This window comes from Lissotriton vulgaris, chromosome 3_1 (genome assembly GCF_964263255.1).
Source record: "Lissotriton vulgaris chromosome 3_1, aLisVul1.2, whole genome shotgun sequence".
In the NCBI taxonomy this organism is placed as follows: Eukaryota; Metazoa; Chordata; class Amphibia; order Caudata; family Salamandridae; genus Lissotriton; species Lissotriton vulgaris.
In genome coordinates this window covers 166205059-166223945 of record NC_141689.1, presented here as the reverse complement: position 1 = coordinate 166223945, position 18887 = coordinate 166205059, and the positions used below count along the sequence as shown (strand labels likewise).

The window sequence follows — 18887 nt, the reverse complement described above, 5'->3', positions numbered from 1 at the left end:
GTTCACTGTAACCACCTTCTAATGCTGCAGAAGGCTACTTTAATTGGTATTGACCAATCTTGTGGGCCGCATGAGTGCTTTATACACTCTTTGTACATCTATGAGGTACCTTTGTCCATGCTCTCCTGCCCTGCCGCTGTCTGTCTTCCGTCAGCCCTCGAGGCACCTGGAGGTCTTCCATGTCCATTCATATCCTGCCCTTTAGGTTCTGCTATCTAGCAGAATGTAATGCCATTTAACACAAAAATGAATCACTGAAAATGAAATATATTCTAATATGAATTCACGAAACAGTATTGTATTTTTAATTTTTTTAATACATTTTATTTCATCTTAAGGTTTGCATTTTTATGTTTCACTTTATGCAGACATTTTGGTTTTATCAAAATTGCTGCTAATGGGAATTCGTTTTGGCAATTGCCTTTCTTGGAAAGCCAGTCCCCTTAGTTAGCAAGGAGCAGATTTTTCGATGCCGTTTGTGCTTGCAAAGCCAGGTTAGTAAGGAGTGGTTCTCAGCATCCACACAGACCTTTCTCCTCTTGAAATGCAACCTGTTGGGGAACAAAATATGAGGGTGAAACAGAAGGCGAAATACACAAGAGTTAATCATTTTATTACATTGTTGGAGATTTGCTCACTATAAGACATTACACCAGACCTACTTCCCTACATGGCAAGACATACAAGAACGGGTGTAAAGTAAGGAACAAATGATGAGGTTGCAGGTGGCACCCCAGTAACTCTGGGGCATATTACCAAGCAATAGCGATAATTATCGCTATTGCTTGGTTAGAGACAAAAATGTACCGCTGAGCGGCGGCGATTTTTATCGCAGATAAACCTTGGTATTACCAAGGTTTATCGCAAATGCGATAAAGTCGGCCGCAATGCATGAATATCGCTGAAAAGTCAGTGATATTCATGCATTACCGAGCTAATGCTCTTAGCCATGTAATCCACCTCCCATTGGATAACATGGCTAAGAACTGCTCAGGGGCAGGTGTTAGCTTTTGCAGATATTCGAGCTTAGCGCGAATATCTCCAAAAGTTGGTAATAGGAGATAGCGATGTTAGCGACTGTTTCCAGTCGCTAACATCTTGGCACGCCCACTTTGCATGTCATTAGTGATAAATATCACTGACATGCAAAGTGGGGCCCAAGATGGTCGCTATCTCCGACTAGCTGTCGCTAACTGGTGTTAGCGACAGCTAGGTAATAGGGAGATAAATTTATCTCCGCTTTCTTGGCTTTTAAAGCCAAACAAGCGGAGATAAACCCCCTTGATAATATTCCCCTCTGTCTTTTTCTTTACTTCGATATTCTTTTGCCCTTTCTTTACTCTTCCCAGCCCCTCAGACCAGGGCCAGCTTTAGCGTTGGGTGCGCCCGGGGCAACATTCTTTGGGGCAGATTTACAATTACTGGCGCATCCCTGCAAATTAGCAGAGATGCACCAGCAATAAAAACAATGATTATTACACCTGTTCAGAGGCACTTTGGATTCGGCGGCGTGTTTGTAGCGGACCCAGCGGACTTCACCCACCTCTCGCCGCACCCGCTCCGCGGGTGCCGCGTCGCTCAGTTGTAAGTGGCAGCTGATGGTGAGGACTTTCAAGGCGGTTCTGGGTGAGAGGCTCGGCGGGGCTGTGAGAGTGCGGGGACTCCGATAACCAGGAGTCCCTGCGAGACCGGGAAACAGCATCCGGTCCGCTCTCCCTGCTGGCCCGCCCCCCGCCCATCGCAGGTCATTAAAGGCACTCTCCACCTTTCCTCCCTGGGACACCTGTTCTTCTTTTGCACAGAGGTACTTTGGATCCGGCGGCGTGTTTGTAGCGGACCCAGTGGACTTCACCCACCTCTCGCCGCACCCGCTCCGCGGGAGCCGCGTCGCGCAGTTGTAAGTGGCAGCTGACGGTGAGGACTTCCAAGGTGGTTCTGGGTGAGAGGCTCGGCGGGGCTGCGAGCGTGCGGGGACTCCGATAACCAGGAGTCCCTGCGAGACCGGGAAACAGCATCCGGTCCGCTCTCCCTGCTGGCCCGCCCCCCGCCCAACAGACCCCCTATATCACAGTTCCAAACTCCTGCAGCGCGGGACGCAGCTCGGGGTAAAGACCGGGCAAAGACCGGGCCGTTTCAGGCCGTTCCAGACCGAGTAAGACCGGACCGGGCCACCTCCCTTGGCTGTATCTGTTACGGTATCCTGTTCAATTGTGCCCCAACTACCCCTATTCACTCACTAAATGATGTCTGTGCGCGAAACCCGGAGTAGGGCCACAAAGCCTGTGAAAAAGGCTACAGGGACCCTGGATGACTTTATTACAAGGACTAGCTTATCCATTGACAATGAGATCACAAAACGTCAGCATAGAGTGTCCCTGGAGTTGGAGACAGCCAGAAGGCTGTCCACAGATATAGCATTAAGAAAAAAATCTTCGTTAGGTAGCATTGCCTCTTCAAAAACTCCTGAGCGCACTACCCGCCCCATACCAATTATTACCTTGGCCGAAGTACATTCTATTCCCGAGGAAGCTGCTCCCTCTGCCAACCTCGACTTAGACCCCTCGCAGTTATCCGTCAGCGGTGTATCTGAAAACATTACGATTTCGGATCCACTGGCAGAGGACGTTGAGGGGGAGAAGGCGCTGGGGAAAGCAGCTTCTAAAAACAACCAGGGAGTCATTAAGGCAATACCCAAACAAAAGAGAAAACGGAAAAATGTGTCTGTGTACGCCAGGAAAAAGGCAAAGGTAGCCTCAAGCCAGTGTATTACAGGGGGGCCTCACAATTAACCACTGCAACCAGTAGGCCCGACCAGACGCTTCTAACTGTACAAACCAGTAATGACAACATAGAGGCGTCAAACTCGGATTTAATGGTTGACCATCCCATTGATGAGGGCGAGAAAACTTCCATATCCATGGTTGAGCCAGAGGGGGATAGGGAAGAGTTTCTGAAACTTGTATGGGAAACTCTTAAAAAACTTCTCTGGCCGTTAGAAGTTCGGTTAACTGGTATTGAGAATCAGCTACTTGAAGTAGAAAAAAGTATTATCACCTTATCTAGTTTAAGCCTTAATGGTAGTGATGTACCTGCAACTCCCACACAGGCTCTAACCATGGCCCCTGTGTTATCCTCAAATACAAATCCATCTAGCACGCAGCATCAAAAAAAGGGTGTAGTAAAAAATATAAGTACAAACCCGACAACGAGTACTGTAACAAAACCTAATGCCACACCCTTGAACCTGCCATCTGTTAACACCACTAGCAAACCTTCTTTGAAGGGTCCTGTACAAAGCAAGAAGTCACAGATAGCAAATGTTGTTGTCACTCATTCCCCTGCCCCCAAGACTCCCGTTACACAGAAGTCTTCTGCTGACACACCTCCCCCCACACACACTACTTTGGGTCTAAATAAATCCCTGGCTGATAGATCTTCTGCCAACAGAACGAACAAACTTAACTACCAAACAACCCATGCTTATGACAACTTTAAGGGAGGATATATAGATCTGCCCCCTGATGCCAGTCCCTATGTAGTTGTCCTTACTGGGGTGCCTGAATTGGAAAACCAATTTGAAGAGAACTTCTTATCCCTAAAAAATAAGGTGATCTATTGGTTAAATTCAAACAAACCTGTTCCAAACCATATGAAAAGTAGAATCCTTATGGTCCGCAGGGTACCATGGGTTGGTCCTATAGCTAAATCAATTCCGGGTGACTGTATAGTTATTTCATTCGAGGAACCCCATAGTGCCCATCAGATATGCACATGGAAATCATATGGAGACACTTCATCTATTGAAGCCAGGCCCTTATCTTTTTTCTATCCCCCACCTAGGCCCCCAAACTATGGGTCCAATTGGAATACTGTTAAACAATACTACGGTTATGCACCCAATCTGGCTAGACAGGTTGACCGAAATGTGTGGAATGGAATTCCCACTTTCAACAGGTTCAGTTGCTTAGATGCAGTGGACTGACTTGAGACCTCGCCAAATTGCATTCCTAAGTCATATGGCACCTACTGTTCACCCGGTGATGTGAATATCTACCCCAGAAGTAGAAATAGCGAGAAACCACTGAATGAGGGAGTGGGAGTTAAAAACTATTGCAAAACGTGGGATTCCCAGAATATGGAAAGTTTTGCAGTAGCGAACCCACAATGTCACGACGTGGATGAGGGTTGTCTTGGTGATGGAATTAGCATTGTAGCAGGGGTTTCGATCACCGAAGCAGAGAAACAAATTGCTGACTCACAGCTAGATAGTGTAAATCTTCTGTTGGTACCAGTGTTGTCCATTGATGACTCCACCCGTCCCGGTAGTGGGTCAACCCCAAAGTTGCTTATTTTGTCATGGAATATTGCTGGAGTCAGCAAAAATCTGATAGACCCAGATTGGGCTGATTATGTTGACTCCAGTGATTTCTGTCTATTGCAAGAAACATGGGTGATGGATATTCCGCATAGGATAGGATACAAAACCTTTGGTATTGAGGCGGTCCAGTCTGCCAGGGGGAGGCCGTCTGGGGGATTGATCATATGGCTCAAAGTTACATTAAAAATAAGGGTCGAAGCAATAGACACAGGAACCCCTGACATTCTGGCACTAAAACTTGTAAATTTGAATGGGGATGAATGTTACATTGTCAATGTTTATAATAGACCCCTTGGTCATTCCAAGGTTTCTCCTACTTTGGAAGCCTTGGATTCCTTCCTGAAAAGGGTGGTTGGTGACGTCCCTGTGATTCTGGGAGGCGACTTAAATTGCAACTTTGAACCGGTTCTTGGGATCACTGATGTCTTTGAGGATGAAGATCAAGCATATAATATCCCCCAGCTTGAGAATTCAAACTGCGTTAAATGCTCTACTCTGGCCGTCCAACTAACGAGGCTAACTGCAGATCATGGTCTCAGAGCATGCAACGGCCGTCTCCCATCTGACTTAACAAAACAGCCAACTTTCGCGAAGTCCAAAAGTAATCTAGACTTCATACTTGTCTCATTAAGCATTTGGCATTTCATGGTTGATTTTAAGGTGACAAACAGGGATGAGAGTGATCACTATCCCCTTGAACTTTATATCGACGCACACATGTTTAGTTACAGCTCTGCTTCAACATCGACTGAGATTGTCAACCGTAAAATGTGTGAGCAGGTACATGTTAATAATAACAGACGTGCACTAAAATGGCCGTACATTCTAGCCGAGGGTAAGGCCTTAGCTTCGGTCTATTCACTTTTTGGGACGATGTTCGGGCCTATAGCTGGTCAACCCTTCTTACCCGACCATTATGATCATTTTGTTGAGTTACACAAGATTTTTTTCAATGAGTTAAAAACCTGTTTGTCCAAAATGCCAAAGAAAAAGCAACAAAATGTACGAGTGGGATGCCATGGCAAACTATGGTATGACCATTCATGCAGGTTGGCTAAGAGGGAGCTTTTGCTTGCCATTAAAAATAAATCAAAGGAAGATGTCAGACTTGCAAGGGAAGAGTACAAGCATGTCCAAAAAGCAACAAAAAAATCATGGGAAGAATCGATCTGGGCCGACATGCTGGTTGCTGCCAAATCTAATGACAATGTTGGCTTCTGGAGGCTGGTTGCAAACGAGGGTCACGCAGGTAGAGTTGTGAAGGACACGTTTTTAGATGAATTGACTTGGGTGACACACTTCACATCTCTTTACAAACAATATGATAGTGGTGTTGATGAGACTCCATGGCTGCCTCCACCTATTGAATGTCTTGACTTTACACTAGATGAAACAAAAAGGGCAATCAACGAACTAAAAAACAGTAAAGCTCCTGGCCCTGATAAAATACCGGGAGACTTGTATAAACACGAAATTGAAGTATGGGCTCCATATATAAATCGCTTGTTCAATGTTCTGTCTAAAAATTGTCAATTTCCTTATAGCTGGCGCGCAGCAGAAGTTGTTTTAATTTTCAAAAAGGGAAATAGATCTGTACCTTCAAATTATAGACCAATTAGTTTAATGGACACCCTGCAAAAACTCTATGCCAAACATTTATTATTTCGGATAAATGATTGGCTGGAGGAAAAAACAATACTTTCCAAATTCCAAGTAGGCTTTAGGAGCAAGATCAGTACCATAGACCAGGTCTTCAAATTTTGTTGTATATATTGGAAATATGTGCACATTAGGAAAGGTCATTTGTATGTAGCTTTCGTAGATCTGAGAGCGGCATTTGACCTTGTCCCTCGCAACCTGCTCTGGAGATCCCTAAGCGAAGCCGGTCTGCCAGGGTGTCTTATGGTCCAAATAGTCGAGCTACATGCTAGGAATCATGCCAACATTAGGTGGGGTCCAAATGGTGAACTGACACGTAACATTCCAATTGAGCGTGGTGTCCGGCAAGGATGCGTCCTGGCCCCCACCTTATTTTCTTTATTTGTCAATGATGTTCCTGATCACTTGAATGGCTGTACCAATGATTCACCTCAGCTTAATGGAGAAAGGGTGCCTGCGTTGCTCTTCGCGGATGACACCATTTTAATATCCCAAACCAAGAAGGGCCTCCAGGCACTCCTAAACTCATTTAGTAGCTATTGTGTGATGAAAGGATTAGAAATAAACGTTGACAAAACCAAGTGTATGGCATTGAACCCCAGTAAACCAGATAGAGGGATTTTGACTTTAAATGGTCAAACTTTAGGAACTGTGGATAACTTTTCCTATCTGGGGGTTGTACTCGACTCAAATTTAACATGGAAGGCCCAAATCGAGAAAAGCAAGGTGTCGTATGCCCATAATGTCAAACCAATCATTAGCAAACTTAATGCTAGTACAAGTAAGAGCGTGACCCCTGTGCTTTAACTTTTTAAATTTAAAATCCAATCTGCCGCCCTGTATGGGGATGCGATATGGGGACCTTGGGCAAGGGATAGCTTCTATGGTTTGGATAATAAATTTATGAGAACAATTGTAAGGGTTCCCGCTAGTACACCATTAATCCCTCTCCAATTTGATTTGAATTTTAAAAGAACTGATTATTTTACTACCATTAGACCATTAATGTTCTGGATAAGGATATGGTCTACCCCAGAACTTTCCGAATATAGGAACAGCCTACGAGAGATATTGGACCTAGATTCTTATCACTCCATTCCATGGCTTAGACATATTAAAAAATGGTTCTCGATTCTGGGCTTGTCCCAGCTGTGGGAGAATCCAGATAATTTACCACCATTCGCCAAGTCCATAGTAAAGCGAGCCTTCTGGTCCTACATGACTTATAGGCTAGTGTTTGAAAATAGAACTGGGTCCTTAATCCAAGAATTTTTAACTTTTAAAGATGAACCCTCCTTTGAAATTTTCTTGGACGAAATAGAGACGCCCGTTGTGAAGTCTCTATTTTTGAAATTCAGGTATGGGAACCTCATGCTGAATTCCAATATAGAACGTTGGTCCAAGAGAAAACTGGAATGTCCAAATGCTGCAAGTGGGAAATGTTCAATGTGCTTAGATTCTTGTACGGAGAATGAGGTCCACATGTTGTTTATATGCAAAGCATATTCGAAAGCACGAAAGAGATGGCTAAAACCCATGTGCACTCTCCTAGGAACAAGATCTTGTATCACGGCATATAGGATTATAAAAACTAATACTTCCCAGTTTATTGTATTCAGTATTAGTAGGTTTCTTCACTCTGTGTATATCGTTCGCAGGAAGTTTGGTCAGATGCTTTGAGTAGTAATCTTGTATATGCTTATATTCCAGCTGCTAAATGAAATGGAGCACCTTGTGCTAAAAAGAGGATGCCGGAAATTTATCTTGTACTGTATTTTAAAAGACAGCTGTTTTTAAAGTATTTGTGTATGTACATTGTTATGACCCTCTGTTTTATGCATGTATATATGTGTGTCTTTTATGGCCAACTGGTCGAAATAAAGAATAATAATAATAATAAAAAAATAATTATTAGGAGAAGTAGCAGTAGTAGTGTTAGTATTCTTAATATTACTATTATTGTTGTTGTCAATATATTTAATTTGAAATTTTCTTGGGTTGGTGTCACATGAATCCTGCTTGGATGATGATGAAAATAATAATAATAATAATAATAATAATAATAATAATAATAGTAAAGGGAAGTGAAAGGTACTCAGTAGCATAGGTTTGAAGCTACAGAGAGGAGGATGGAGAGTTGAAGCTAAAAAGCAGGCTGTGTAGCTCATTTTTGAAAGAGGGACAAAGAATACCACAAATAGACAGTGAAGAGTTTCACACTTTGGGGGCGCAATCAGGTAATGAATGCATGCATTTGTATTGGAAGTTGAGGGCTATGTGTCAGAACTTTGCAGAATGTGCGCTGCTGTTCCTTACATCTTTTGTTTCCTTGTCAGGTGTGTGAAACTGATCACTACCTACAAATATATCAACTGTTGCGCCTAATTTAATTCATAGGTACATCTGTCCTCCATAGGTAGCCCTCTTTAAAAATCTAAATTTGGTCTTATTGTCTAATTGTATGCTCCTTGGGACAAGAACTGCCGCAGCAGAAAGAGTTAACCTCAGGGTCCAATTGGATTTGTGGGCGTTCCTAAGTGGAGTTTGCCTTGTTCAATCAGGACAGAACTAGTGATTGAACTATTACTCTGAAGTCTGGCTCTGAAGGGACATTTTTAATCCCACTGACTAATTTATGCTTATAATTGGCATTTTCTGAGATACTGTTAATAAATTTGTGTAAATTGATGAACCTGTCTGCGATAAAACCAAAAGATTTAGCGCTGTCCCTGGCAAATGGTTTATATCGGAGTACATTTAAGAAGTTCAGCTACTGAACTGTGATGGGAGTGGGGTGGTATGAAAAACTCAATTTTGGAAGAAATCATGTTGGCAGATCTTTTCAGGATATCGCTCCCCCTTAGTGCACTCAGGAGTACGCCATTCGTTACAGAGTATCGACGCTGAGCCCCACACTTTTTATTATTTACATACAACCCCTTGCAGGGTTAGCAAAAGACAGAGGGTTGTCATTAGTATCTTACACTGATGACACTCAGCTTGTGATCTCCTTCTCCAACAACTCTAACAAGAATCTGATGAAATTTCACAATGATATGTTGGCCGTTGCAGACTGGATGTCGGCTAACTGGCTGCAGCTCAACGCCAACAAATCTTAAATGTTACTTCTAAGAAGAGATACTCACATATAGGGCAAGCAATGGGCGCCCAATAGGCTTGGGTTATCCCCCCTGCCCGAGGAGGCTGTAAAAAATGTATTTATCTGGGTTGACAGTGCATTGTCCTATGAAGCGCAGACTAAAGGAGTGGCAGTTGTCTGCTTGGGCTTCTACGAGGACGAATGCCTCTGTTAGCGTTCTTAGACCCACAAACATGCCAGATAATTATCCAGTCTTCTGTTCTTTCTAGACTGGATTATTGCAATTCTCTGCATCTGGGCGCTAATAAATCTGAAATCCAACGACTACAGAGGGTCCGAAATGCTACAGCACGAACTCTTTTTGGACACCCTAATTTCTGTCCTGTGTCTAAATTCATTCTCAAATTACACTGGCTCCCTGTGGAGAAGAGAATCCACTTCAAGACTTTGTGTATTGCTCACAAAATCCTCATCTTCCAAACGCCCCCTATTTTGTCCAACTTACTATCTCCATATGTCCCACGCCGTGAGTTGCACTCGGTGGACCTTTACCTGGCATGTATTCCTCGAGTCAGAAGAGCAAGAGCTGGAGGGCGCTCGTTCCGTGCAATGGCGTTAGCCCTTTGGAACACCCTCCTGGTGATAATCAGGAACATTCAGAATCACGGGGCCTTTAGAAAGGCCATGAATACCTAGCTCTGTCCAACCTAATGCCATTTCCCTTCACTCCTCTGCAGTCTGTCTCTGGAACCAACGCTGGGAAGCCCCGTCGCTGGGGCAGCCATGCGCTCTATAAATCATTTAACATTAACATCAGGTTGATGTGATAACAATCCACACTGGATTTTGAAATGGATGTTTTCAAGCACTGTAACTGGATCTCTGACATCATCAGTATATGTAAGGTAAAGCTGAGTGTTGTCTGCATATTAGTGAGGGGATGAGTAAAGTTCTTAAGAATATCTCCCAGATAATGAGGAGCTAGATCAGAAACCTGATGGACTAAGGGGCATATCATCAAGGGACGGTGATAAATTACGCAAAGCATGCTTAGCGCTTTTTCATTTATCGCCGTCTATCTCTAGAATTTATCGCCCTGGTAGCACGTTATTAACAACCCTTTTCTCTAGGGCAATAAAAATTCCAGCGATAGCAGAGAAATCGCCATTTTGCAGGGAACATCGCTGGTTTTCCAGCGATGTTCCCTCCAAAATGGCGACAACCTTGCTAATACGACCCTGTTGTCGTATCACTATAATCCACCCCCAATGTTAGTGATAGGTAAGTCTGCATTTTTGCAGACGTTAGTTTTTGGCAAAAATAGCAGTTTTCTCCCAAAACTAACGTCTGCTTAAATGCTGGGGCATTCTTATAAATATCGCGATGTGCACATCAGCGATATTTTCAATATTGTACTTCCCAGTGACGCCCACTTTGTATCTCATTAGAGATGCCAAGGGAGACATTGGGTAAAAGGGTGCTAACATGCGCTAATGCAGTTAGCACCCACTTGTAAATAAGTCGAACAGATTATCTCCGCTTTTATGGCTTTTAAAGCCAAAGAAGCGGAGATAATGCCCTTGTTAATAGGCCTCTCTATACGGGAGAGATGGAGTTAGAGAACAACCTATCTGTTCTTGGCCTGTTGAGAATGATTAGCAAATTATTGCACACCTATCTATAAAGTAGTGGTCTCTTAGATTGTGTTCTGTTAGTTATGGATAATTCTGTCAAAAGCCAGCAAAGCAATCAATTAATCAGTGGTCAGGAATCAATGATGATCAAGAATGTGTAATGCATCGCTTATGATTTTCAGAATATCTCTTCCAGGGGCACAGCAAGCTCTGACAAATTTGTTATTGATGGTTGGTATTGGCTTTTTTAGTTGCTTGTTCACTGATCTCCCGAGAGTGTATGAGCGAAAGGGGAGGCGAGCGACTGATCAGAAAATATAAAGGGGAACATATTAGCAGATTGTTTTTAAATAAGAGAGTCTTAACCTGTCTTCCTGCAGTTGGTCCAATACAGCAGTACATTAATATGCAGATCTTTTGCTAGGCTAGCTGGTTTAGAATCTAAGCAACAAATTAATGGTTTGAGTTTGGAAATAGCTTTTATAAGATCAGACCAATTGTTTGGTGATTTTCTTTACAAGGTAGAAGTGGCATTATTAAAACACAGAATGGGTAAAACCCTTTGATGCATCTGGCCCTAAGGCCCTGGGGTCCTGGGTGCCTCTCTACAAAAAAATTATGACAGACCTTAAAGCAGTGGTCTTCAAATTCTTTTAATGCTCAGATTCGCCCATTGTAAAAAAAAATTCTCAGACCCCTCAGAATAGAAACATTTTTTTCATAATTATTCTTTAAAGATGCCAGCTCTCAAATTATTTAACAGTTGAAACATTCACTTATGACTATGGGATGATTCAATATTTTAGAATTAGTTTGAGAAACAGAGAGCAAATTCCTTACATTTATTTTTTGGGTCCTCGCAGTGACAAAGGTGGTGGTATTAATGGAAGGTTTGATGATGTCAAATCATTCCTGGGATGATTCAGCCAAATATGTAAATATGCTTATTATAAGACCTTATAACCTAGAAAAGATTCTGAAGATTGGCTGATGACATCTAATGTGTATCAGTTGTTAAGAATATTTCTTCCTCGTTTAGAATACCAAATGTATTCCATTGTAAATATGTTTCCTTCAAAGGGGCATATTACTCTATGATTTCGGCTATAGTATAATGACATTTCTAAAAACATCACCGACCTCACAGTTATCCGGAGGATGAAAAACTGAAGAAGATACCAAAGTGGAGGTTGATGAGATTAAGATTTGTCATGTCAGATTAAACAATGACACAGACTGTTGGTCTGTTGCAACAATGGAGAATGACGTCAAGAAGTGCATTTGTGCTTGATCTGACCAATCTACTAAAATTGAGTTCCCTGTCAGTAAAGAGTACAGAGAACTAATCTAGCACTTTGATGTGGGTAGGATTAAAAAAACTTTAAATGAGTTTATCTGAAGCTCGTCCTCTGAGGAGAGCTGGACTGCGAGCCAAAACCACCCCTTGTGGAAATGTTGACCCTGTCACACATTTCACTGCACGCGTGAGCCTGGCCCTCTCTCATATGTGAAGGATCAGGGTGAGGGTTCTGCCCTCATATTTCAGGACCAGCTGATTTCTAAGAATGGGCGGAAAATACGTTACGCTCGCGGATTTTGCGGATTTTCGGTAAATTTGCAATCCGCGAGATTCTCGAATTTCCGCAAAATCCGCAAATTCGCATGCAGCGGATTTTTTTTCTTTGCGGTGTAAGTTCGCAATTGCGAACATGTAGGTGCGGCGGGCAGCAACAATCTCGCACTCGCGTAATTACAAAAATTGCAATTCTGCACAAGAAATCTTCTAGCAAGCAGCATAGACCTTCTGAAAATGATTATTTTTATCAGAATAACTCCTCAGGTTGACATTTGCCTGCACTTTTTTAGATTTGAGGCCTTTTGATTTTCTTTGGATAACTTTTGGATTAGAAATCAACTTTCTCATATAAGCTTGGTGGGGCATTAAAGTTGCTGTAATGCTGCTCTGCAGAAAAACGAGTTTTGCAAAAGTGAAAGCAGGTTCAAAAGTTCAAACTCATCATTAGTAACCGTTCCCTGTAGTGCTTCCTGACAAGGGCCCCTCCAGAGTTCAGTTGCTAGTTGCAACAATTATATGACCCTGCTCTGACCCTCACAGCAGGCTCATAGAATAGCTACAAGTAGGCCACAAAGGTCCTGGAAAAAAAAATTGCACTGCAACAGAAAGCAAATTACAGATAAGGAAGCAGGTGCCAGACTGGAATTTTAAAACAGTGACACATTAATAAATCTACCCCAAATTAATTCATGTCAGCTGAAGCAGGCATGTGTGCTTGCTTTTTCCCCCCATAATCTACAGTGATGATGAACCAGAGGGTGGCATAAGGCATTGATGTACCAGCGGGTGGCATGGGTGAAACAGAGGAGGCAGGGGTGAAACAGAGGGTGCTGGGAACCTGTGATGATGAACCAGACGTAGAAACAACATAATCGTGACCATTGCGGGCTGACATGTAAGTTCGCAATTGCGAACTGTTACAAAACCCTCGCGAACTGTCAGAAATCCTTGCGAACACCAAAAAAAAAAATCCGCAAATTCCCAGTTCAGTTGCTAGTTGCAACAATTGTATGACCCTGCTCTGACCCTCACAGCAGGCTCATAGAATAGCTACAAGTAGGCCACAAAGGTCCTGGAAAAAAAAATTGCACTGCAACAGAAAGCAAATTACAGATAAGGAAGCAGGTGCCAGACTTGAATTTTAAAACAGTGACACATTAATAAATCTACCCCAAATTAATTCATGTCAGTTGAAGCAGGCAGGTGTGCTTGCTTTTCCCCCCCATAATCTACAGTGATGATGAACCAGAGGGTGGCATAAGGCATTGATGTACCAGAGGGTGGCATGGGTAAAACAGAAAACAGAGGGTGGCAGGGGTGAAACAGAGGGTGCTGAGAACCTATGATGATGAACCAGACGTACACCAGACGTACACTGCCTGCACTTTACTCCTGAGGCTTGAGCCGGGAGGATCATTTATTTTAAAAATTATCTCGCTGCTGATTTTAAATTGTATTACCTTTTCCCCGTGTGTCCTTTTCCTCCCCTTAGCCCCTTCGCGTTTCTCTGATCGAGCATTGACTGCTTGCTTAACATACAACAAAGCAAAGGCGATTGTCTTTTAAATTTACATTGCTCTTTAGTCTGACGACTTAATTCTCGCCCTGCCCTGGGGGTGTGGTCGAATCTTTGACCGTCATCATTGGGGACTAACGGAGCTATTGAGATAGAAAGCGGCCATCTATTGAGGGCTCACACTGCACGTCGCGCTACCGAGTGCATAAAACCATACGTCAATGGCTCCGCGCAGCGGACGCGCATTGCGGGCGCGCCGATCGCGCGCCGGAGTCAAGCCAGAGTCCTGCCCGTCTGCGCCCGTCCGTGATCGACTGGGGCGCGGGGCAGGACTCCATGCTCGCACAGAACAAACATCTGACGCAGATCAGCATAGTATTCATTATAACAAAATGGACCTCCTTACTATTGGTAAGAATAGTTCTCAAGCCTGCCTCCACACCATAGACCCTGAAGTGCTGCCCGCATACTGCAATATATGTAACATGTCACTTCCTACATTAAATAATACCACTGAACCAATAGTTAAATTGAAGATGACACTGTTAAATTGCAGATCAATGATAAAGCATAAATCGGAAATCCACGACTTATTAATAAACAATGACTTTGACACAATGTTCCTTACTGAAACATGGTTAGAAGAGTCATCCTCCCCCGACATTTTAGAAGCTATACCACCCAACTACTGTCTTCTTAGAATCGACAGGTACAAACAACGAGGTGGGGGACTTGCACTCATTTGTAAAAAAGAGTTAGAGTGCACTCTAAATACTAAAACCATCATTAACAGGGAATGCGGTGTTTTTTCCATAAAATTAGATGCATCTAATACGATAACAGCTTTACTTATTTATCGACCCCCTGGATCTTTGGGTCCTTTTTGTGATCAACTTGTAGAAGCAACGACCCAGCTGGCAATAAGACATAAAAACCTTATGATCTTAGGTGATCTGAATCTTCATTTTGAAGATATTAATGCAAAAGAAGCACAAACACTAAAGACCGCACTCAACTCATTGGGCTTAAAATTATTGCCACTAATCCCACCCACCAACAAGGACACCTTCTAGACCCAATATTTGCTAGTTGGGAAGGGATCGACATATTCCCCCCTATTCCGTTAATATGGTCTGACCATTATATGATAAATTTTGAAATACCTAATAGTCTCACTATGCCTGCACCTTCTAAAGCTTAGTCTCATAAACGCCGCAATTGGAAGAACTATACCCCGGACCGTTTCAAAAGCTCATTAGATGAACAACCTCTTGTCATGGGGCAATCCTTAAAAGAGACATGGAACAATTACGAACTTTGGCAAAGTAAGGCCTTGGACAAAATAGCACCATGGACCACCAAACCTCCAGTTAGAAGAAGGAAATCAGAGCAGTGGTTCACTGAAAAACTCCAACTTGCTAAAGCTCAATGTAAATCAGTGGAGCGCAAATGGAGAAAAAGCTATACACCTGAACTTAAGAAAGAGTATACAACTAAGCTTAAAGAATATCATAAATTGATAAGAGAAGAGAAGAGTGCTTTCTTTAAAAACAGAATTGAGGAGGCAAATAATCCCAGGAAGGAAATGTTCTGTATTTTTAAAGAACTAACAAATTCCTCACGCCTAGATACCCAAGACACGTACTCCTCGGAAATATGCAAACAAATAGCAGATTATTTTGTAGAAAAAGTAGAGAAAATCCATTCTACTTTCACTAAATCTACTAATTTGACTAATACTAATGTACCTATTAAAGCTCCTTGTACACACAATCTCACACTTAACAAATTCATTACACCTGACAGAAAGGATCTACTTAAGATCATAAATGGAATACATTCAGGATCCCCTAATGATGTGTGCCCGCAGAAAAGGAGTAAGGACATTATGGAAAACACACTTATTAATCATATCAGTCATATGATTACGCTATCCTTTCAGGAATGTCTGGTTCCAGAGGCTTGGAAAATAGCCCAAGTAATTCCTTTAAAGAAAAAACCGAATATTCCCATTTCTCAGCTTGAAAACCTGAGACCAATCTCCCTTCTCCCGTACTGTGCCAAAATTATTGAAAAAATAGTTAATAAACAACTCATGGCATTTTTGGAGGGAGAAACATTACTCCATCCATCCCAATCGGGATTTAGACCAGGTTATTCCACCGAATCCGCAGTCCTGTACTCCACAGAATACATCCGTAAGATGGTGGACGAGGGCGAGACGGCAGCGCTGGTCATGCTCGACCTCAGTGCAGCATTTGACACCGTGCTGCACTCCACGCTGTTGTCTCGCCTCTCGGATTTAGGTGTGACAGGATCTGCTCTTGCCTGGATGGAATCCTTCCTTACTGATAGATCGTTCCAGCTGTATTGCCCACCCTTTAAGTCATCTCCTCGCAGCGTGAACCATGGGGTTCCACAGGGCTCTGGTTTGAGCCCTACTTTATTCAACATCTATATGGAACCCCTGGCACACGTTGTAGAGAATTTTGGGATGGGCATTGTCAGCTACGCTGACGATACTCAATTAATGTTCAAATTAACACCGGATAGTAAAGACTATGCCGCCAACTTTTCCAACTGTATGGCGGCTGTAGCCACCTGGATGGACAACAATTGTCTCCGTTTAAATGGCGACAAGACAGAGGTGCTGGTGGTAGGGAAGGAAACCTCCATATGGTCTCACGCATGGTGGCCTAGTGAACTGGGAGAACTACCCAGTCCCGTTAAATCGGTAAGAAACCTAGGGATCATGCTAGACTCGGATCTTTCTGGCAAATCCCAAGTTAATAAAACTACAGGAATATGCTTCGGCACACTAAAGGTTCTTCGAAAAATTATCGACCTTATTCCCACCAAAGCTAGAAAAGCACTAGTCCATGCTCTCATAACTCCCCACTTGGACTACGGAAATGCTCTCCTGATAGGTCTCAATCAGAAAGGCCTGCACCAGCTACAATGCATTCAAAATGCAGCGGCTCGAATGGTGCTAGGCCTCTCGAGAAGAACATCTACCAAAGCAGCCTTAACCAAGCTACATTGGCTTCCTGTCAAGGAAAGAATTAGATTCAAAAGCCTCTGCTATGCCCATCGTATAGTTCATAAAAAAGGCCCCACCTACCTCAGAAGCCTTCTGACCATCCATTGTCCGTTAAGAGACTTAAGATCATCAGGAATGATGCAATTCAAACTCCCTCGCATTACAAGAGCCCAAATGGGAGGTAAATCCTTCTGTTTTTTGGCCACTAAATATTGGAACGCCCTTCCACTTCCTCTTCGGATGGAACCCTCCGAAACACTATTTAGGGCCAAACTGAAAACTCTTCTATTCCCTAAATAATTGCTGTCTTTACTCCCTCAGGTTTCATCTTCCTCAGTTTATGAATTGTAAGCAGTTAGCGCGGGGACACACAGTTTTGTGCAGCCAGGCGCTCTATAAATGCTTTTATTATTATTATTATTATTACGTAGAAACACATAATCGTGACCGTTGCGAGCCGACATGTAAGTTCGCAATTGCGAACTGTTACAAAACCCTCGCGAACTGTCAGAAATCCTTGCGAACTGGCAGAAATCCTTGCGAACACAAAAAAAAAAAATCCGCAAATTCGCGAGAATTCGCGGATTTTGCGGATTGCGAGTTCGCAAATTCGCAAAATTCGCGAACGCCAGATTCGCAAAATTCGCCCATGGTTACTGATTTACCTATACATGTGATGTTCACCGCCCCCCCCACCCAGCAGAATATCTCACTGGTTTGGTATTGGTCAGTACAGGAGCACATTCATGTCCCTGTCCAGTGGGCACCCTGTATTTATGGGACATAGACTATCTGTTTACACCAAAGATTCTAATGTGCCCTGCTCCAACAAGTATCTGCCCTCAGCATCAACGATACGAGTAGTGCTAACAAACTGGACTCCTCTCCTAAGCCATTTTATTACTCTTCCTTTGTAGGCTGAATAACATATGGTGAATAAATGGCCCCACCATCATCTCTGGGGTCTGTAGGTGTCTGTGTTCACCAAGCGAGTTTCTTGGAGAATAGACAAATGTATTCTCTTAGGCTGCAGGTATAAGTTAATGTTCTATATTTAGCTGCTCCTGCCATACTAACACATTTTGATACATTTCCATTTAGTTGTGTCGGTGGACTCACAGACCATTCTGTGTTCCATATCACACAGTACTCAGGAAGACTGCTGTGGACTTGGCAAAGCACATTCATATTTGAATATTATCTAATGATATAACTTCCCTGGTTGTGGAACAAGTTTATTCCGCCCATGAAACCCCAACCTACGAGCAGCTAGACCAGAGTTGAATTCAGTAGAGAATAAGTAATGGTCTAGAAATCAGAACCAACAGCCTCGTAATGGCACGCTCATGCCCAGAGATGCTCCTCGTACCTGTATCATTCCATCATATTGGGCATTTTCAATCTCAGCTAATTGTCCTTAGATAGACGGCGCTTTCAATTATATGACATGGTCTGAGCCCACAAGGATACTATACTTTGATATCTCTGAGCTCACAAATGACCCAGCGTACATCAAGTCTAGGTGGACCTCCTGACTTTGCTGCGACTTAGGTGACAGATTGCGGGTCCTTAAAAACATACTCAGCATCATATAGATCATTTCACCCCACCATATCATCTCATTGTGGGTTGGTCCTTCTTCAGGTGTGAGTTCTCAAGGGCAGCCAACCATTCAGCTAATCTGCTACCAAAGCTGCCATGTAGCAGAGGAGGGATGTCCTACTTTAAAGCACCTTGAGCTTTGCGGGAAAGAGTAGCATATATTTGATGCAGTTGGTCTGCCTTTTTCTTTTCATTTCCAATGAGAATTGCGTTCATTGTGTACAGCTAAGGTGTAGTTGGGAAACGTGTACTGCGGTGATCTCATATGATAATAGGATCAGATACCTTGCAGCTTGTAGTATATTATCTATTTCCCTGTAATTTAGTAACGTTGTTATTATTTGTTGTGGGCAAACCCCTGGTTGGGAAGTAACCCCTGGGG

At 43.0% G+C, this 18887-nt stretch overlaps 1 protein-coding gene across 1 annotated transcript in view; it reads right to left on the bottom strand.

The window, feature by feature from the left end:
- Positions 1-296: 296 nt before the first annotated feature.
- Positions 297-18887, bottom strand: part of CCL27 (C-C motif chemokine ligand 27) — a 30625-nt gene continuing 12034 nt past the window's right edge. Inside the window, exon 3 of the mRNA XM_086962891.1 lies at positions 297-551. Coding sequence (XP_086819017.1) covers positions 395-551 — 157 coding nt within the window. The 3' untranslated portion in view covers positions 297-394. The remainder of the gene's footprint in view (positions 552-18887) is intronic.